Genomic DNA, 21,235 nt, shown 5'->3' on the forward strand with positions numbered 1-21,235 from the left:
GCATTAAAATGATGATGACGATGATGATGATGATGATGATGATGATGATGACGATGATGATGATGATGATGATGATGATGATGATGATGATGATGATGATGATGACGACGATGATGATGATGAAAAGGAGAGGTTTGTTGTGAGCAGTATAATCAATTGAATTAATCTAAATACATTGTTGGTAGATAACCAAAAAAAAAAAAAAAATGAAATTGAAGTAAACGAAAAAGATTATGATGTAAGGAGGTGACTTATGCATAAATAGATAATATACAAAGTCAGACTATTGAAACACATGGTGAAAAAAATATCATGAAAATATGAAACATAAACAATATCAAAGAATGTGTACATTGAAAGTAAATACACCAAACGATAGGAACAGAAGAAGATCTAACACTTCAGGTTATAGTTATCTTCTTTATTAAAGTGAAGTAAAAGCACTAAGAGGTGTAGAAGAAAATGCTAACTTTATGGTGTCCATTTACATTGTAGGCTTAATATTCACTTTCTCAAAACACTATCAAGATTTGAGCTCAGTGAGACAAAAGTAAATACATAAACTGTCGATAGCTATCTTTTTTCTTATTTTAACTTCCTATCCATTCTGCTCGTTCCCCCACTTCAATAAAATAATTCCTTTCCCACTTTCAATCCTTACTTGTTCTGGTCCTCATATATTTATGGGTTTAAAATAATTGATTATCCAAGCTTGCGCGAGTGGAATGGGATTTTATCTAAGCATTTGTTGTCACAGCTGGATGCCCAACTAACTCAACCTCAACATATGAATTTGTGGGGGGCTGTTTTCCATCAGTCAGGTATACTGCAGCAAGTATAGTCGGTTATGTGCCTAGCTTAGGGCACTAAATCCATGTTTCTAAATTGTCTCATTCTCCAACAAATTCCACCACCTCACAACACACTGATTTTGCCATCTATTTTTGCATTTTATGAATTCTTCTGAACATAGTTCAGCAGAGCAGCATTGTTGTACTGCCTAAGAGACTGAATATATAACAGGAAGAGAACAAAAACGTTGGAATCTATGTAATAATAATAATAACAGCACAACAATAGTGACAACAAAACATTACAGAGAAAAGGAAAGCATAAAAATATAAAATAAAATTACCCAATTATCTGTCTTATAATTTGGTGTCAGAAAGGTTTCTAAAGTTACGCAGCATGGGTAGAGAAAAATTGTTTGAAATATGTAACCTAATAGAAAGAAATGATGGAAAACTCTCTGCATTTCTGACGTGTATGTTGGCAACAAACAGACTACTGAAAGAACGCAATTGTTGACAAATGTATATATGTATGTGTAAATAAATAAAGAGAATGAATTTGCGTCTAAACCAAATAACCATATAAATCATGTAATCATTTCAAAACAGCCAGTCAAGGTTAAGTCATATTCAGAGTTTACTATCGCTGGAACGTAACTAAGGAAAAAGAAGAAATTCAATTGGTTTATTAGAGACAACAAAGGTTATCATCGGTCTTCTGTTATTGTTCTGCATTTTGTTCCTTTACAACAGATGTGTTTATGTTGCTGTTATTTTAGCTATTGTCTTCGTAATCATTTCAAATCAATATAATTACATGTTATTTTTATGTATCATTATTTTTATTATTATTATGATTATTATTATTATTATCATTATTATCATCATCATCATCTTCATCATCATTCTTACTATCATTATTGTTGCATAGAAATCATTATTATTAAAGTGATAAAAGAACTCATCATTCTCCTCCTCCTCCTCCCCCCTCCCCCTCCTCCTCCTCCCCCCTCCTCCTCCGCCTCATCATCACCATAATCATCATTGTCGTCACTGTCATCATCAAAGCTATTATAATCATTATTACTATTAAAACAGTGAATTGGCAGAATCATTAGAGCATCAGTTAAACTGTCTTGTCTTATTTATCCGAGCTCTCAATGTTCTGTGTTCAAATCCCACCAATGTGAACTTTGTTTTTCGTTCTTTTAAGTTTGATAAAATAAAAGTACCGTTCGAGTACCAGCAATGATATAATCAACTGCTACCTCCTCCAAAAGGGAAGTAAATAAAATATAACATTACCAACATCACTATCATCATTTGCATTCTTTTACTTGTTTCAGTCATTTGACTGCGGCCATGCTGGAGCACCGCCTCTCGTCGAATCAAATCGACCCCAGGACTTATTCTTTGTAAGCCTAGTACTTATTCTATCAGTCTCTTTTGCTGAACTGCTAATTTTACGGGGACCTAAACACACCAGCATCGGTTGTAAAGCGATGTTTGGGGGGGGGGGACATACACACACACATACATATGTACATATATACGACAGGCATTTTTTAGTTTCCGTCTACCAAATCCACTCACAAGGCTTTGGTCGGCCCGAGGCTATAGTAGAAGACATTTGCTGAAGGTGCCACACAGTGGGACTGAACCCGGAACCATGTGGTTCGTAAGCAAGCTACTTACCACACAACCACTCCTGCACTTGTATGTGCATTTTCTATACTTAAATGTGTTCCATGAGTCAACACAGTGTAAGTCAATTCTTATTTCCTCTCTCCATGCCACTGACGGTATCCAAGGGAACGGTAAATGCCAATACATCTTGGCACCAGTGACATCGCAACTCATTTCTACAGCTGAGTGAACTGGAATAGCATGAAATAAAATGTCTTGCTCAAGAACACAACACACAGCCTGGTCAAGGAATCGAACTCACTACCCCATGATTGTGAGCCAACACTCTAACCACTGAGCCACGTGCTTTCACTACTTTTGATGGTACAGTGGTCCTATTCACATAAACCAGCTGCAACAATCTGTTATGAAAAGCATTCAAGAGGATTTTGAAGATGTGGAGTTTTATTTCCAGCAAGCAGAGATTTTGCCTTAAAAGAAGGATTGAATGAAGAAGTTCAGTAGAATACGCTTCTATATTCACTAAACCTCACACTGCTAGATTTATTATGAGGATACTTAAATGATTAATTTTTTGGTACAAAACTGGCAACAGTTGGTAAATTGAAGGGGGCTGTTGAACAAGAATGTATACACATACCAAGCAAGATGTTCCTTGATATTTGAAACTCCATTGCTTTGCGTTATCAGCAAAGATTACACCAGAACAGTCATCAGTTTGGAAACAGGTGTTTTATAAAAAAAATTTAATTCCGTCAGTAGATTCTATTAAATTTTGAAAAATGAAATCTATCTTAATAAACACTGACTTAATTTTGTAGGAGAGACATCCTCTCTTTCTCTCTCTCTCTCTCTCTCTCTCTCTCTATATATATATATATATATATATATATATATATATATATATATATATATATGATGGTAAATGTTTTTATTTTTCATTCCCTTTCGAAATTATCCCTAATTTGTGGTGTGGAGTTTTGACTGCTGCTTCTAGCAGGTTAGATGTCCATATTAGGACATCTCTGGTGTGTTTAAATGTACACTGTATTTTATATATATATATATATATATATAGTTTGGGTTCGTGCCAGGTAAAAGCACTACTGATGCCTTATTTCTAGTGAGACAGTTGCAGGAGAAATACCTAGCTAAGGATAAACCTCTGTACCTGGCTTTCGTTGACATGGAGAAAGCCTTTGACAGGGTCCCCCGATCCCTTATCTGGTGGTCAATGAGGAAACTTGGGATAGAAGAATGGTTAGTGAGAGCTGTGCGAGCCATGTACAGAGATGCTGCCAGTAAGGTGAGCGTTGGAAATGAGTACAGCAATGAATTCTGGGTAGAGGTAGGGGTCCACCAAGGTTCCGTCCTCAGCCCCCTCTTATTTATCATAGTCCTCCAGGCAATCACAGAGGAGTTCAAGACAGGTTGCCCCTCGGAGCTCCTCTATGCTGATGACCTTGCCCTAATTGCGGAGTCACTATCAGAACTAGAGGAGAAGTTTCAGGTGTGGAAGCAAGGTCTAGAATTGAAGGGCCTTAGAGTCAACCTAGCTAAAACCAAAATCCTAATAAGTAGGAAGGTAGATAAAACACAAACCCCTTCAGGTAGATGGCCCTGCTCAGTATGTAGAAAAGGAGTAGGTAGTAACTCTATAAGATGTACCCGGTGGAAGCTATGGACACATAAGAGGTGCAGCAACATCAAAGGCAGGTTAACTAGCAAGTTAGTTTTTGTTTGTGGCAGATGTTCAGGTGCAATAAAGACTGTAAACAAACAGGAAACAACTTCTATCTCATTCCAGGGTGAAAAACTAGAGGTAGTCGATAGCTTTCGCTATCTGGGCGACCAAGTTAGTAGTGGGGGTGGGTGCGCTGAAAGTGTAGCTGCTAGAATAAGAATAGCCTGGGCAAAGTTTAGAGAGCTCTTACCCCTGCTGGCGACAAAGGGACTCTCACTCAGAGTAAAAGGCAGACTGTATGACGCATGCGTACAAACAGCCATGCTACATGGCAGTGAAACATGGGCTGTAACTGCTGAGGACATACGTAAGCTCGCAAGGAATGAAGCCAGTATGCTCCGTTGGATGTGTAATGTCAATGTGAATACCCGTCAGAGTGTAAGTATCTTGAGAGAAAAGCTGAACATTAGAAGCATCAGTTGTGGCGTGCAAGAGAGACGATTGCGCTGGTATGGACATGTGGTGAGAATGGATGAGGATAGCTGCGTGATAAAGTGCCACACCCTAACAGTTGAGGGAACCCGTGGAAGAGGTAGGCCCAGGAAGACCTGGGCTGAGGTGGTGAGGCAAGACCTTCGTACATTGGGCCTCACCGAGGCGATGACTACTGACCGAGACCTTTGGAAATGTGCTGTGCGTGAGAAGACTCGGCAAGCCAAGTAAGATCGTTGCCAGTGCCCCTGGACTGGTTCTTGTGCGGGTGGCACATGAGATGCACCATTTTGAGCGTGGCCATTGCCAGTACCGCCTGACTGGCTCCCGTAGGATTTTCGAGCGAGATCGTTGCCAGTGCCCCTGGACTGGCTTGTGCGGGTGGCACTTAAAAGACACCATTTCGAGCGTGGCCGTTTTCGTGCGGGTGACACATAAAAGCACCCACTACACTCTCTGAGTGGTTGGTGTTAGGAAGGGCATCCAGCTGTAGAAACTCTGCCAAATCAGACTAGAGCCTGGTGTTGCCATCCGGTTTCACCAGTCCTCAGTCAAATCGTCCAACCCATGCTAGCATGGAAAGCGGACGTTAAACGATGATGATGATGATATATATATCTATGTATGTATGTATATATATAATATACACACACATATATATAACAATTACAAAGAATATGGAAACTGGTACATCTTCATAATCTTTCTTTCAGTTTGTACTAGTCTCTATATTATTTGTAATTGTTTTGGATTTGCAGATATTCATAATCCAATGAAGCAAACTCAGGATTTTCCCATCAGATGAATTACAGTGAGATTGCTTGCCCTAAGTAATCCTAAGTGCTTCTTACTACTTGATGAGGTTAGCCTAAACCTGGACTATACTTGAGTGCTTGTACAGTACCTTTCTGGATGATTTATTTCTATATACTAATTATATATATTAGATGGAAAAATACAAGCATGGAAAGTAATATTCTTAAGATTATAAATCTGGAAAAGTACAGAACAAGTTATTACACCTATAAAGGTAGAGGACAAGCTATGACTACTAGTAAAGTAAAGAATAAGAAACTTTTTACTTAAAATATTGCATCAAAGTGAATAGGTGCTTTACTGCCCCCCTTGAGGTCACAGATATTTTGATGTAACTTTTTTTCTACTGAACCAAATCTCAAATTATTTATGCCAAAGTGTAGCTGAGGAGGTGTCCTCCTTAAAACTGTTAACAGTTTGCAACTTAGTTGAGAACTGAATAAGTGGTGAAGCTTGGAAGCTGCTGTGATTGACAAAATGGTGGACTTAAGAATATATTCAATTCAACACTACCGTGGTTGAAGATATATATATACATATATATATATTTATATATATATATATATATATATATATATATATATATATATATCATCATCATCATCATCATCGTTTAACGTCCGCTTTCCATGCTAGCATGGGTTGGACGATTTGACTGAGGACTGGTGAAACCGGATGGCAACACCAGGCTCCAATCTAATTTGGCAGAGTTTCTACAGCTGGATGCCCTTCCTAACGCCAACCACTCAGAGAGTGTAGTGGGTGCTTTTACGTGTCACCCGCACGAAAATGGCCACGCTCGAAATGGTGTCTTTTATGTGCCACGCTCACAAGAGCCAGTCCAGGGGCACTGGCAACGATCTCGCTCGAAAACCCTACAAAGGCCAGTCAGGCGGTACTGGCAACGGTCACGCTCAAGATGGTACATCTTATGTGCCACCCGCACAAGAGCCAGTCCAGGGGCACTGGCAACGATCTCACTTGGCTTGTCGGGTCTTCTCACGCACAGCACATTTCCAAAGGTCTCGGTCAGTAGTCATCGCCTCGGCGAGGCCCAATGTTCGAAGGTCTTGCCTCACCACCTCAGCCAAGGTCTTCCTGGGCCTACCTCTTCCAAGGGTTCCCTCAACTGTTAGGGTGTGGCACTTTATCATGCAGCTATCCTCATTCATTCTCACCACATGTCCAAACCAGCGCAATCGTCTCTCTTGCACACCACAAGTGATGCTTCTTATGTTTAGTTTTATTTATATATATATATATATATATATATATATATATATATATATAAAAGAAATAATTAAGATTCAGTTGAAGTAGGCACTTAAGTTGAGGCACCAAGTCAGTCTGATATTATCCACACAGCTTGAAGTTAGGAGAATGAAATCAAAATAAGTAACAAGATGTCGAGTATTAGTGCAATACAACCGTTTCAAGTGGCTCCATTTAATTGAACAATGCAAGCATTACACCAATTTAAATGCAGCGCCATCTTCAGTTCCAAGAAATATGGATTTTCAACAGATGAGATATTTTAATATATTTTTTCTCAAATATTTTATCAGAGCTAGAGGATGAAAGAATTTCATGTTGCCACTATTGCAGCAAGAATAAGCTAAGAGAAGAACAACTACAATTTTGGAGTGGCATGGAAAACAGTGAAGGTGGGGGGTCATAGGATTCATTTCTAATTCTTAATCTACTTTCTTATCATCAACAAAAGATCTAAGGCTAGAAGACTGCATTTATTGAGAATAAAAAGCAAAGGTCACAGGTATTTTTTATTTTCCTTTAGGCCTTCATGAGCCCTAAGAGTCATAGAGCCAGAGATTAACCCTGTTTTTATGGCATATAAGTAACAACAATTACAACACTTCTCCTGAATGGGACACCGGACCATTACAAGATTAACTTCCCAGGATAAACTTACAACAGAGTGGATTTGAGCAATGTGAAATGAAGTGTTTTGCTCAAGAAAACAATGCACTGCCCAGTCTGGGAATTGAAACTATAATCCTACAGTCGTGAATGCAATACTTTAACCACTTAGCTACATGCCTTTACTTCATACTTCACTCTTCCATACTCCAGAGAAACTAAAAACAAAGGATTAGCCTTAATTGTGTTTGCATTGTACCTCTGCACAAAGTAATCGTATTTTCAAAGGCCCAGTTCCCTAGCAATAAATGGACATCAAAAGCATGCACGGTGCAATCCAGTTGTGAAACACATTAAAGACATCATATAATTAAGCAAAGTCCTGTTAGATTACATTGCTCCCATGGATCTGAAGAAAGCTGAGAAGAGAAACAATTTCACAATGTTTCACCCAAAAACAACGATTATACCTTTACCTGAAGTTAGAATAGCTAATTACCAATCTCTGGATGTTTCTGATTTGGGAGAGGAAAATAACATAAGGGAATCATCTATATGCCTTTCTTTTACACGTTTATATTTATAATGCTTTTGTATTCAATTTATTATGTGTTTCTTACTAAGATGCTTTTTGACTGGGTATCAGTTTTTATAGCTATATAGCTTTTTAATTGCCGGATACTCTACAGCGAAATAGAAGTGGAACATTTTTTTTTTTTTTGATTTTGATTTTTTATTTTTTTACAGGCGTAGGAGTGGCTGTGTGGTAAGTAGCTAGTTTACCAACCACATGGTCTTGGGTTCAGTCCCACTGCGTGGCATCTTGGGCAAGTGTCTTCTACTATAGCCTCGGGCCGACCAAAGCCTTGTGAGTGGATTTGGTAGACGGAAACTGAAAGAAGGCCGTCGTATATATGTATATATATATATGTATGTGTGTGTGTATGTTTGTATGTGTGTGTTTGTTCCTCCAACATCGCTTGACAACCGATGCTGGTGTGTTTATGTCCCCGTAACCTAGCGGTTCGGCAAAAGAGACCGATAGAATAAGTACTAGGCTTCTAAAGAATAAGTCCTAGGGTCGATTTGCTCGACTAAAAGGCGGTGCTCCAGCATGGCCACAGTCAAAAGACTGAAACAAGTAAAAGAGTAAAACAGTCAAGTAAATTGGAGCAATCAGGATTATTTGGACAGCTCAGGTGTGTAACACAATGGCTGCAGTAGTAGGGTTTGAACGTATGATCTTGTGATCAGTAGTCTATCATTTTAACCAAAGAGACGTTATATCTTGTTATATAGTTGCAGAAAATAAAACTTGAAAGAGAAAGCAAGAGAGAACAGCTACTCTGACATTGTTTATAGAGAGAGAGAGGTGGAGAGAGAAAGAGAGAGGTGGAGAGAGAGAGAGAGGTGGAGAGAGAGAGAGAGGTGGAGAGAGAGAGAGAGAGGTGGAGAGAGAGGTGGAAAGAGGTGGAGAGAGAGAGGTGGAGAGAGAGAGAGGTGGAGAGAGAGAGAGGTGGAGAGAGAGAGAGAGGTTGAGAGAGAGAGAGGTGGAGAGAGAGAGAGGTGGAGAGAGAGGTGGAGAGAGAGAGGTGGAGAGAGAGAGAGGTGGAGAGAGAGAGAGGTGGAGAGAGAGAGAGGTGGAGAGAGAGAGAGGTGGAGAGAGAGAGAGGTGGAGAGAGAGAGAGGTGGAGAGAGAGAGAGAGAGAGATTGGATGAACTTGAAATGAAGTGCTTAGAAATGAAAAGAATGGTTTTGAAACGTGTACAATATGAACAGACTCCACTAAAGGTACCAAATGTCTGTGTGGTTCCAGTGATGGTGGCGATGGTGATGCTGGTGTTATATATTTGAATCAAAAGATGCAGTCTTTGGCAATATGACAACACTTCCTTTTGTACATAGTTAGTAGCAAATACCATAGCATAGAAAGCGAAATATTAGTAAGATGTGGTGTCAATTCTCAGGTGTAGTTACTTCCACTAGAATCTCAAAAGGTATTAAATTTTTAATGACTCTCATTCATTCTTCTACGGAATTAGAAATATATCACCTTATTGGTAGAACAATCCTACTGCATTTTGCTTTGAAGTTTTTGCCAGTTTGCACATTTGGTGCTTTTACTTTTAACAATTTTATGAAACCAGGATGATTCTATTGATTTCTCACTTTATTTAAAATTTATGCAGAAGTAATATATAGATGCAGGCATGGCTGTGAGGTTAAGAACTTTGCTTCCATACCATGTGGTTTTGGGTTCTGTCCCACTGCGTGGCACCTTGGACAAGTGTGTTCTTCCGTAACCTTGGGCTAACCAAAGGCTTGTGGGTAGATTTGGTAAACAGAAATTAAAAGAAGCCCATCATATGCTGAACCTGCTAACTAATCCCTCAAAAGACTAACCTTTCCAAAAACTAAAATTAAACTAAGATCTGCTCAGATATACTCAGATGTCCAACAGTTTCACAAAGACACTCATTATCACCATTAATATCACTATAGTTATCTACTCAGCACTTTGTGTACTTAGATTATCCATACTCAATAAGAACATAAACACTTTTAAGTTGAGTGCCTTTTTTATATATTATTGTCATTATTATGATTATTATTATTATCATCATATTTATTATCATTGAGTGAGAGAGCAATGCATGCCTCAAAGTAACACTGGGGCACAAATATACGAAGCCCAATATACCCATTATGACTATCCATCTGACAAGAATGCAACAGGCACATGCATCACAACCATATGTGTGTGACACAGTGATCTTATGTCACGATAAACAGCACATAACCTTGCAGGTGGGACCCAGTTAGAATTCTCCTCAAGTTGAGTAGCCCATCCAGCACGAAATGTCCCTGAAAAAGGTTTGTTTAAGGATGTTGAATGAAACACTCATGTTTCCAGAGGTGAATTATTCAAACCCCAACACATGGCTATGATGTTCCCCCACTACTTCAGCTTCTGATCAGAGATGCACGTATCGTCAGCCACCAAGGGTCATGCTCAACTGGTTAATGTCAAGCAACTGACAAGCAGACCTATGGTATTGAGCAGAATATTTGCTGTAGCCCATCTTTTATACCAAAACAAAACAATGTACATAAAACTTGAAAGAGAAAGCAAGAGAGAACAGCTACTTTGACATTGTTTATATAGAGAGAGAGGTGGAGAGAAAGAGAGAGAAAGAGAGAGAAAGAGAGAGAGATAGAGAGAGAGAGAGAGAGAGAGAGAGAGAGAGAGAGAGAGACTGGATGAGCTTGAAATGAGTAAAACATATACATGATAACACTTCCAATCAGTTAAGACCAGAAGCTATGACAGCCACTGCCTGGTACTACATCAGGATATTTATTATTATCATTGTTATTCTTCTTCTTCTTCTTCTTATTATTATTATTATTATTATTATTGGCGGCAGCTGGCAGAATCATCATCATGCCAAGAAAGAGACTTAGCGACATTTCTTCTGATTTTACGTCCTGAGTTTCAAATTCTGCCAGGGATGAATCTGCTTTTCATCTTGTCAGGTTTGATATAAGTACCAGTTGAGCACCGGGGTCGATGTAATCAACTTCCCTCTACCCTAGAAATCACTGATATTGTGCCAAAATTTGAAACTATTATTATTATTATTACTACTATTCAGTAGTCTTATTTTTTATCATGTACTTTCACTGCACTACCAAGCGCAGCTCTGTGTGTAGTTTGTCGTGGCGCTTTTAATTTCACTGTTTTGAAAGTGCTTTACATAAGATGTGTGCGGTGCCTAGTAGTGCCATTCTCTGTATGTTATATATATTTGTAAGTCCTGATGTTTTGGTTATGTAGTTGTCTGAATATTTTTTAATCATACCTAATGCACCTATTATTATAGGGATCATTTCTGTTTTTAGGCTCCAATTTATCTTTATTATTATTATTATTATTATTATTTTATGTTTGACTTTTGTTTTGCATTTGTACAAGTTGGATCCAAGTCTCACCCAGAGACCGCAAGAGACAACAAGTTAGAAGTTCATGTAGGTGTTATGCCTAGGGTACCATATATTTGGATTTGTACAGTTTTGTTCAAGTGAATGTTTAAGAAACCATAAGAAAATTATGTGTTTGCTTTAAAATTTGAGATCACATAGACAGTATTTTACGTAGGATATGGGCAGTTCCCATGAGCACTATCTTTTGAACTTCAGCCATTTTGGAGTTATCAGCCCGTTTCGCTGTCATTCCCAGGGCACCTATGACAATAGGTATTGTTTTCGTCTTCAGATTCCACATTTTGCTAATTTCTATTTCAAGATCTTTATATTTGCTCAGTTTTTGGTAGGTCTTGACAGATACGTTTATATCGATTGGGACAGTCATATCAATGAGGAGGCATGATTTTTGTCTGAAGTCTTTCAGTATGATGTCTGGCCTATTTGCGTCTATCTTTCTGTCAGTCTGAATGGTGAAGTTCCAGAGGAGTGCGATGTGATCATTTTCAAGTATTGGGGGTGGTTTGTGTTCCCACCAGTTTTTATCATGGGGCAAGTCCAGGTTTTTGCATATTACCCAGTGAATATATTGTGCAGCTCTATCATGCCTGTTGAGATACTCTGTAGGCGCAAGCAGACTGCACATGGAGACAACATGATCGATGGTCTCATTTTGTTGTTGGCATATACGACATAATGGGGAGCTGCCATTCTTTAATATGTTGGCCTGGTAGTTCTTTGTAGGTAGGCATTGATCTTGGGCTGCTATGATAAACCCCTCTGTTTCTGATTTCAAACCAGAGGCCATTAACCATTGGTGGGTAAGGGCTTTGTCAATATCTGCATTATTCGCTCTCTTTGGGTATTTGCCATTGAGAGGTTTTCCATGCCATTTTTCAGTCATAATAGCTAAGGCAGCAATTTTAGCACGGGTTTTCAAGCGCTTAGCTTTTTCTGCAGGTGTTTCTAGTTCGTCTAATTCTTGAATTTGTTACAATTGGAATTCACTTAGATATTATTTATTATTATCATTATTATTATTATTATTATTATTATTATTATTATTATTATTATTATTATTATTATTCTGTAGTTTTATTTTTATAACGTGCTTTCACTTCACTACCGAGTGCAGCTCTGTGTGCCTTGGGTATGTGCTGTGGTTTGCTGTGATGCTCTTATGGTTACTGTATTGAAAGTGTTTTGCGTAGGATGTGTGCAGTGCCCAGTAGTGCAATTTTCTGTATGTTATATATATTTGTAAGTCCTGGTGTTTTTGTTATGTATTTGTCTGAATATTTTTTTATTATACCTAAGGCGCCTACTATGATAGAAATTGTTTCTGTTTTTAGATTCCACATTCATGTTACCTCTATTTTCAGGTCTTTGTATTTTGAAAGTTTCTCCATTTCTTTTAGGGAAACGTTGTCATCTGCTGGTATTGATACATCAATTAGAAAGCATTTTTTTTCCTTCATGATCTTTGACAACTACATCTGGTCTATTGGCCTTAATTTCTCTATCTGTATGTATTATTATTATTATTATTATTATTATTGAGTAAAAGAGCAGTGTATGCCAAAGTGATATTGTGATACAAATATATGGAGTCAAATATACCCATCATGACTACCTGTCTAACAAGAGTACACTAGGCACATGCATCATGACCATAACATGATCGTCTCATATCAAGATAAACAGCGCATGACCATGCAGGTGAAACCCAGTCAGAATTATTATTATTGTCGTTGGTGGTGTTGTTGTTATCAAGATAAATTTACTTCACTATAACTTCAAAATCTCAATCTCAAGGAGTAAAATGTATTTCCAACATTAGTAAATATTGCAAACAACTTCTGAAAAACAGCATGCTAGTGTCAATAATTCAGTGTGTGGATAATTCAAAGTTTCAATCAACAACAAAAGATTAACTGCAAACAAAAGATTAAAAGATTAACAGTATTAGCAATACTGAGTAAAATTAAGTGCTCTGTTGCAAACAAGGGACAGAAATTTGATAGCTGAGATATTGGAGTTGTATTCAGACAAATACACAGGTATATCAATTTGCTGAACAATCGTTTAAAAGATAATCTAAACATTATGGTGATTCTGATAACAGGCTCTATGGGGTAAGACTTATTTGCTCACAATGAGACAGGATTCGATGTCAATTCCTGAATTAATTTTAATTACCAGCCATATGTAAGCAAGACAAGTGAATATTTGAAAATCAAATGCTCAATAAAGAATGATAAATATTATATAGATGCATTTGGGAATTGAGAATATAAGGGAAAACCATTAACATTTCAATTATTTCAAATAGTTAAATTACTGCAATATTAATGATTCTGGGATGCAGGTAATAAGGGAACACTGAAATTTTCATATGTAACTGAATTCTTGGAGTACAACTGTATGCATATGCTTATCATTTTCAAGACAATTAGCTTTCCATCTTTAGAGTGGAGTACATTTGCAATAGTTACATCTACATGATATTTCAGCCAGTTTGTAGGAAATATGTAGGATACACAGAGATAATAATCCTTTCTACTAAAGGCACATGGCCTGAAATTTTAGGGGAGGGGATAAGATGATTACATTGACCCCAGTACTCAACTGGTACTTAATTTATCAACCCCCAAAAAGATGAAAAGCAAAGTCAACCTCGGCAGAATTTGAAATCAGAACATAATGACATATAGGCGTAGGAGTGGCTATATGTATCATCATCATCATCGTTTAACGTCCGCTTTCCATGCTAGCATGGGTTGGACGATTTGACTGAGGACTGGTGAAACCGGATGGCAACACCAGGCTCCAATCTAATTTGGCAGAGTTTCTACAGCTGGATGCCCTTCCTAACGCCAGAGCTTCAATGTAGGTTCCATTTACCAAATTCATTCACAAAACATTGGCCAACCTGGGTGCTATAGTAGAAAACACTTGCCCAAGGTGTCACACAATGGGACTGAACCAGAAATCACATGGTTGAAAAGCAAGCTTGTTTATTGTTTTTTCTAATCAACTCTGAAAGGATCGAAGGCAAAATTAACCCCACTGGGATTTGAATACAGAGTGAAAAAAAAAGTTAGGGCAATACACTAACCAACATTCTATCAGCTCCACTAACTTGTCACCTTACTAGTCATCATTACACATTATTACATCATTGTAACCATCAAGATGACGGAGAAGTAGAAACAGTAGATTGCTAGACTAAATGAAGATAAACAGCACCTGTTCTTCCTAAGATAAATGAAGTATAGGTTTGAAATGGACAGTAATTTATTCACAGATAAAAGTAACAAGTTTCCAATTACTCTATTCATATATAATAAATGGGCTTACAGAAAATGTATTATATCTATGAATGAAACTATGAAGCTGATAATGCGATGCATTTGTTATAGAAATACCATTATAAATAAGTTCTAGAATGAAAATTCATTTTCAGTGCTGCATGCGGAGTGGATTCAAAAATGTTACCAAAGTAAGAAAAAGAAGAGAAATCCCTATACATGGTGGAATATTAGATAATGCAGCTTGATGTCTTCATGAAATGTGGTGAATGATTAAAACATCATTTGCTAAACGAGGGCCGGCAATGTAAAAAGTATTCATGCCTGTGCCACATAAGAGCACTCATGGCAGTTCTGGTTTAGGATGAATGCTGCTGTAATTTAGCTCCAGGAGACATTGTCTCAAGCTGGCTATACAACATGATCTGTGTCCTTATATTTTCAAACAAGGGAATCTAACACCCCCACTCAGCTCAAAACAATAGCTGTGTATCACGATTTCCAGATTATTTCCTTTCATCAGCACAGAATAATTGTTCAGCTAGAGGTTAACTCTTTATTACTGGCACAAGGCCTAAACACAGAGAGGACATACACAGACATGCGAGAACAAAAAACACATGAAAAAATGAATGTGAAATCAATAAAATTACAATGCAAATGAGACAGCCATCTCGCTCCTGCTGCAAGATGAAACCATGAATTCCTTTTCCTGTAAACCTTTACCTTTTACATAACAATTTCTAGCCCTGCTCCAAGGCAAAACTGTGACTTCCCTTTTCGTTTCCACCTAACAATTTTAAACTTTTTAAACAAATGTTCATACAGGATTTACATTTTTCTTTTTCCTTTTTTTAAACTAAAAAGTTCAACCAAATGTTTTTCACAGTTTTCACAGTTTCTAATTAAATTACGACTTACCACTTCATCTTCTCCTTTTCATCCACATAATTCACCATCAAGGCATGAGGTTCAACATCTACCTCTGGCCTCAGTGGGTTCAGTCTCTCACAATGTCTTTCAATTTTACAATTTTTCAAGTTTGGAGTGTCCTATTTTACTATAAATTTTCTTTTTGCTTGTGTCTCTTTTTGTCTCTATATATTTCTGCAGTTTTTGTATAATGGTCATAGTGTCAGCAACGAATGTTAACATCATCACTGCTTCATTCAACCAGTGACAAGCATGGAATAGCACACACACACACACACACACACACAAACAGAGCAGGCTTCCCATAATACCTGTTTCCCAAATTACCTCCCAAGTTTTGGGTGGACCCATATAGTATAAGACACTTACCAAGGTGCTACAGTGGGATTGAACACAAAACTATATACTTCTTATATACATGAAATTATATCAAAACTTCTTAACCACACAGCTGTCTTTGTGTCTATGTAAATATTGCATATAAACACTCCAAAGCGTTGGTTAATAATCCAGAAAATTATTGCCTTATTAACAATAATGCATCTCAGGCATTCAGACATTTAAACAACTGCAATCATACAGTCAATAGAGAGCTTGGTATTATAGCAGTAATGGCTATAAGTCAAGATGACAAATGGTACATTGAAGATCAGACAAGTGCTTAATCAAGATACTAATAGATCTTCACCTTTCCAACAAGACAAACTATCATATTAGCTTCATTAAGAAAATTATGTAAAGAAACGGTTTAAACAGCCCCCCAAGTAATTGGTTTGCAAAGGGTACAATTTGGAATATAACAATGGAAAAGCAGGACAAAAAAAATTAATGAGATCAGCCGAAATACTACTGTATCTCAAATGAAGATAACGATGATAATAACGACAATAACAATGAAGATGATGGCAACAAGCACTTTCGTTTTAGTAACTTCTCCTAATTTCTTTCCTCACATTGGCACAAGGCCACAAATTCATATTGGATGGAAGTAGTCAATTGAATTAACTCCATTATATGAATTTATTGACCCCCAGGGATGAAGGTCAATAACAGCAGAACTTGAACACAAAAGAGGGAGACAGACAGATAAACAGAGATAGTGAAAGAGAGAAAGAAGAAGGGAATGAGAGAGAGAGAGAGAGAGAGAGAGAGAGAGAGAGATGAAACTAAATATCTTAAGTTATTTCAACAGATGCTCAACTGTTTGGGTAACACCACCACCCTTCACTAAAAGGAACGAGAGAGTAGAACTTCTTATGTTAGAAACAACATTTAATTTAATGAGATATGTAATTCAAGATATTAATCAAAGCAACAAGCTGCTGCTGTTGTTAGCATTATTTTTATTATTATTGTTATTTATTGTTATTATTAAAGATGGCAAGCTGATAGAATCGTTAACACGTCAGACGGAATGCTTAGTAGCATTTCTTCTTGCTGTTTACATTGGGTTCAATTCTGTCCAAATTGACTTTGTCCCGCCATCTTTTCAAGGCTAATAAATTAAGTACCACTTGAGCATTGGAATTAATGCCATCAACTAACCAACACCAGCTAAAATTATTGGCTTTGTACTGGAGGAGGAGGAGGAGAAGAAGCAGCAGCAGCAGCAACAACGGTCCCCTCCAAGCAAAACTTGGAGAGAGTACCAGCAAATATTTTATGAGGAATACCCTTCATTGAGTCATGGACGGCACATGAGTACTACGTGCCATTTTAAAAACAAAGGATGTGACAAAATAGCAAACCCAAATAGCAGGCAATACCTAGTCATAAGCTGTTTTTAGAGAACTTGGGAAAGAAAACATTATCAGAGCCACTAATGGCAATATTGCGCCCTGGTCAGCAGTGACCGTCATAGCACAATATGAGTAGGGGTCAGTGTAGATGTGACATTTGATAATATGTTGTCAGATGGGGTCACTATGGACATAAAAGTCCTCATGATCCTGCAAGATCATAAAACAATACCAGAACTATGTCCTGCAAAGAGTGTCAAGACGAAAACCTTAAAACTTAGACTCCGAGGTAGACAACACAGCTACAATAAATGTGCAAGGGAAATCTGTTTGAAGGCTTTCTATTCAGAAAATTTAAAGACAATAGACAGCAACAACAAATCAGGAAAGCTGTCAGTTCTATGGTGACAATTCATGAATCAGCAAATAAAACTGCCCTATCCTTATTAGCAGGAGTGAACCATTAGAGCCTACATCTCCTCTAAAAGCTACAACTGGCTAAGACACAGCAATTCATCTCCAGCACCACCAACAACAAAAAATAGTAAGCAATCCATGTACCATCTAGCAGTATCACTTCATTAACTTATGGGGACAAAGACAAAAATAATAACTATGTCTTGTCTTAACCCCTCTCCTGAAATTGCTGTCCTTGTGCCAAAATTTGAAACCATTATTATCATTATCATTATGATTATTGAAGGCAGCAGGCTGGCAGGACCGTTAGTACACCAGGCAAAATGCTTAGTGGTATTTCACCTGTTGCTACATTCTAAGTTCAAATTCCTCCAAGGTTGACTTTGCCTTTCATCCTTTTGGAATTGGTAAATTAAGTACCAGTGAAAACACTGGGTTCGATGTAATCGACTAGTCCCCTCCCCCAAATTTCAGGCCTTGTGCCTTTAGTAGAAAGGATAATTATTATTATTATTATTATTTTATGTTTGACTTTTGTTTTGCATTTGTACAAGTTGGATCCAAGTCTCACCCAGAGACCTCAAGAGACAAGTTAGAAGTTCATATAGGTGTTATGCCTAGGGTACCATATATTTGGATTTGTACATAGTGTTGTTATAGGGAATGTTTAAGAAACCATAAGAAAATTATGTTTGTTTTAAAATTTGAGATCACATAGACAGTATTTTACGTAGGATATGAGCAGTTTCCATGAGCACTACCTTTTGATAGCCATTTTGGGGTTTCCTGGTATCTGAGCTAGGTAGTAATCAGCCCGTTTCACTGTCATTCCCAGGGCACCTATGACAATAGGTATTGTTTTCGTCTTCAGATTCCACATTTTGCTAATTTCTATTTCAAGACCTTTATATTTGCTCAGTTTTTGGTAGGTCTTGACAGATACGTTTATATCGATTGGGACAGTCATATCAATGAGGAGGCATGATTTTTGTCTGAAGTCTTTCAGTATGATGTCTGGCCTATTTGCATCTATCTTTCTGTTAGTTTGAATGGTGAAATTCCAGAGGAGTGCGATGTGATCATTTTCAAGTACTGGGGGTGGTTTGTGTTCCCACCAGTTTTTATCATGGGGCAAGTCTAGGTTTTTGCATATTACCCAGTGAATATATTGTGCAGCTCTATCATGCCTGTTGAGATACTCTGTAGGCGCAAGCAGACTGCACATGGAGACAACATGATCGATGGTCTCATTTTGTTGTTGGCATATACAACATAATGGGGAGCTGCCGTTCTTTAATATGTTGGCCTGGTAGTTCTTTGTAGGTAGGCATTGATCTTGGGCTGCTATGATAAACCCCTTCTGTTTCTGATTATTATTATTATTATTATTATTATTATTATTATTTGATAAAATAAGTACCAGTTGAGTACTGGAGTCAGTGTTATTAGTTATCACCCTCCCCCAAATTTCAGGCCTGTGCCTATAGCAGAAAGCATTATTATTATTATTATTATTATTATTATTATTATTATTATTATTGCTACTGCTGCTGTATCTCCAAATTAATTTTAATACATTTCTACCAAATTCTGAGGCAAATATACTACTCCACTCACCTCCTGCAGACTTTCCCTAATTACAGTTAGTAATTGGAAAAGAAAATCAAATTTTCTTTCCACCAGAAGACAGAAGAAACACTGAGAAGTATCAGCTATTTCATAGGCACAAACACAAACAGAAACCCACAACAGAATGGATTTACTGAATTCATGAAGCTGGTTACTATAATGATAAAGGCAATGATAATAATCATATTTGCTATCACCATCATCATCATCACCATGACTAATGTGATTATAATGGTGATAATGTTTTATATATAATACTACTGTTTTCAATTAGTTGGTTACTAAGTTTGCCAAGTAGAATAGAAAAAGAAAAAAAATTCCAAAAATCAAAACACATCACAGCTACCTAGAGTCATTTATTCACTTCAGAATTTATTAACAGCATATTAGTAATGTCTAACACATTCTTTGAAATATATTACAAACTCTCTGCACACAGTGAAGAAAATAAACATCAGGGCTAATTTGTGGATCAAACACAGACATAAGCACATGACACAGCTTTCTACGTGATAAAACAGAGACGGAGTAATGAAGGAAGGCCAAAGCAAATAGTTACGTTAAAGCAATGATGAAATTTGCAGATAAACCAATATGCACATATTGTGTGTAAGAATGAGAGAGAGAAGAGGAAGAGGAGAGAGAGTGTGTGTGATGTGTGTGATGTGTGTGTGAAGTGTGTTTGTGTTGTGTGTGTGCTGCGTGTTGTGTGTGTAACAAATACATACAATCATGCACACAAATACTGACTAATGTACAACGATATACAAAAGTATAGAAGGAATGTGTAATATGCATATAGAAAGATATACACACAAACACATATGCACACATACACACAATTACACACAAACACATAGATAAATGTCTATAGTCACATAAACATTAATGCACATCTCTTTCACTCTGTGTGTGTGTATCCGTATATTCTTTACAAGGTGAATTTTAAACAGTTGACTCTGTTTAGATTCTAAGAGAATTTGATCTGTATACCGCACAAATTCTACTTCACCAAAGTACCAAATACTTTTATTTTGTTTCTGTACACCTTGCTCTTACGAACACATACAGAAACACATACACATGTATGTGTGTGTGTGTGTGTGTGTGTGTGTAAACATAATAATTTGTTGGCAACACATCATTAACTATAGTACTAAAACAGTATGTTTGTGGCCAAAACATAAATAAATTTACATGCAAGGCTATTAAATTATACAAACATAAAACAAAGTGCATATAATATATATAGCTTTGTGTGTGCATATCTCTCTCTCTCTCTCTATATATATATATATATATATATATATATATATATATATAGAGAGAGAGAGAGAGAGAGAGAGAGAGAGAGAGAGAGAGAGAGAGAGATAAACACATATTCATATATGTATACAGGAGGGAGGGGAGGAGGGAGGGGAGGGGGAGGGGAGGGGGAGGGGAGGGGAGGAGGGAGGGAGGGGAGGGGGAGGGGAGGGGAGGAGGGAGGGAGGGGAGGGGGAGGGGGAGGGGGAGGGGGGGGAGGGGGGGGGGGAGGGACATAATACAAACTCAATCTCATGGATGTATATGTCTGAAAGAAGAAAAGAAAAAACATAATAATAATAATAATAATAATCCTTTCTATTGGAGGCACAAGGCCTTAAATTTGTGGGGAGGGGGCTAGTTGAGTACATCGACCCCAATGTTTCATTGGGACTTGATTTATCAACACTGAAAGGAAGAAAGGCAAAGTCAGCCCCGGTGGAATTTGAACTCAAAACATAGGGACAAGTGAAATACTGCTAAGCATTTTATCCAGTGTGTTAATGATTCTGCCATCTCACTGCCTTCAACAACAACAACAACAACAACAACAATAACAATAATAATAATAATAATAATAATAATAATAATAATAATAATAATAATAA

At 37.4% G+C, this 21,235-nt stretch overlaps 1 protein-coding gene across 3 annotated transcripts in view; it reads right to left on the reverse strand.

Annotated features, from left to right (window-relative positions):
- Nucleotides 1-21,235, reverse strand: part of LOC106883892 (uncharacterized) — a 461,066-nt gene that overhangs the window by 247,461 nt on the left and 192,370 nt on the right. Inside the window, exon 1 of one of the 3 annotated variants that reach the window (XM_089349762.1) lies at nt 1,136-1,316. The exons of the other annotated variants lie outside the window; for them this stretch is intronic. Coding sequence (XP_089205888.1) covers nt 1,136-1,255 — 120 coding nt within the window. The 5' untranslated portion in view covers nt 1,256-1,316. Of the gene's footprint in view, nt 1-1,135; nt 1,317-21,235 lie in introns of those variants that run through there. 3 annotated transcript variants of the gene reach the window in all.

The sequence above is a fragment of the Octopus bimaculoides genome, chromosome 3 (assembly GCF_046866305.1).
Source record: "Octopus bimaculoides isolate indiv1 chromosome 3, ASM4686630v1, whole genome shotgun sequence".
NCBI lineage: Eukaryota > Metazoa > Mollusca > Cephalopoda > Octopoda > Octopodidae > Octopus > Octopus bimaculoides.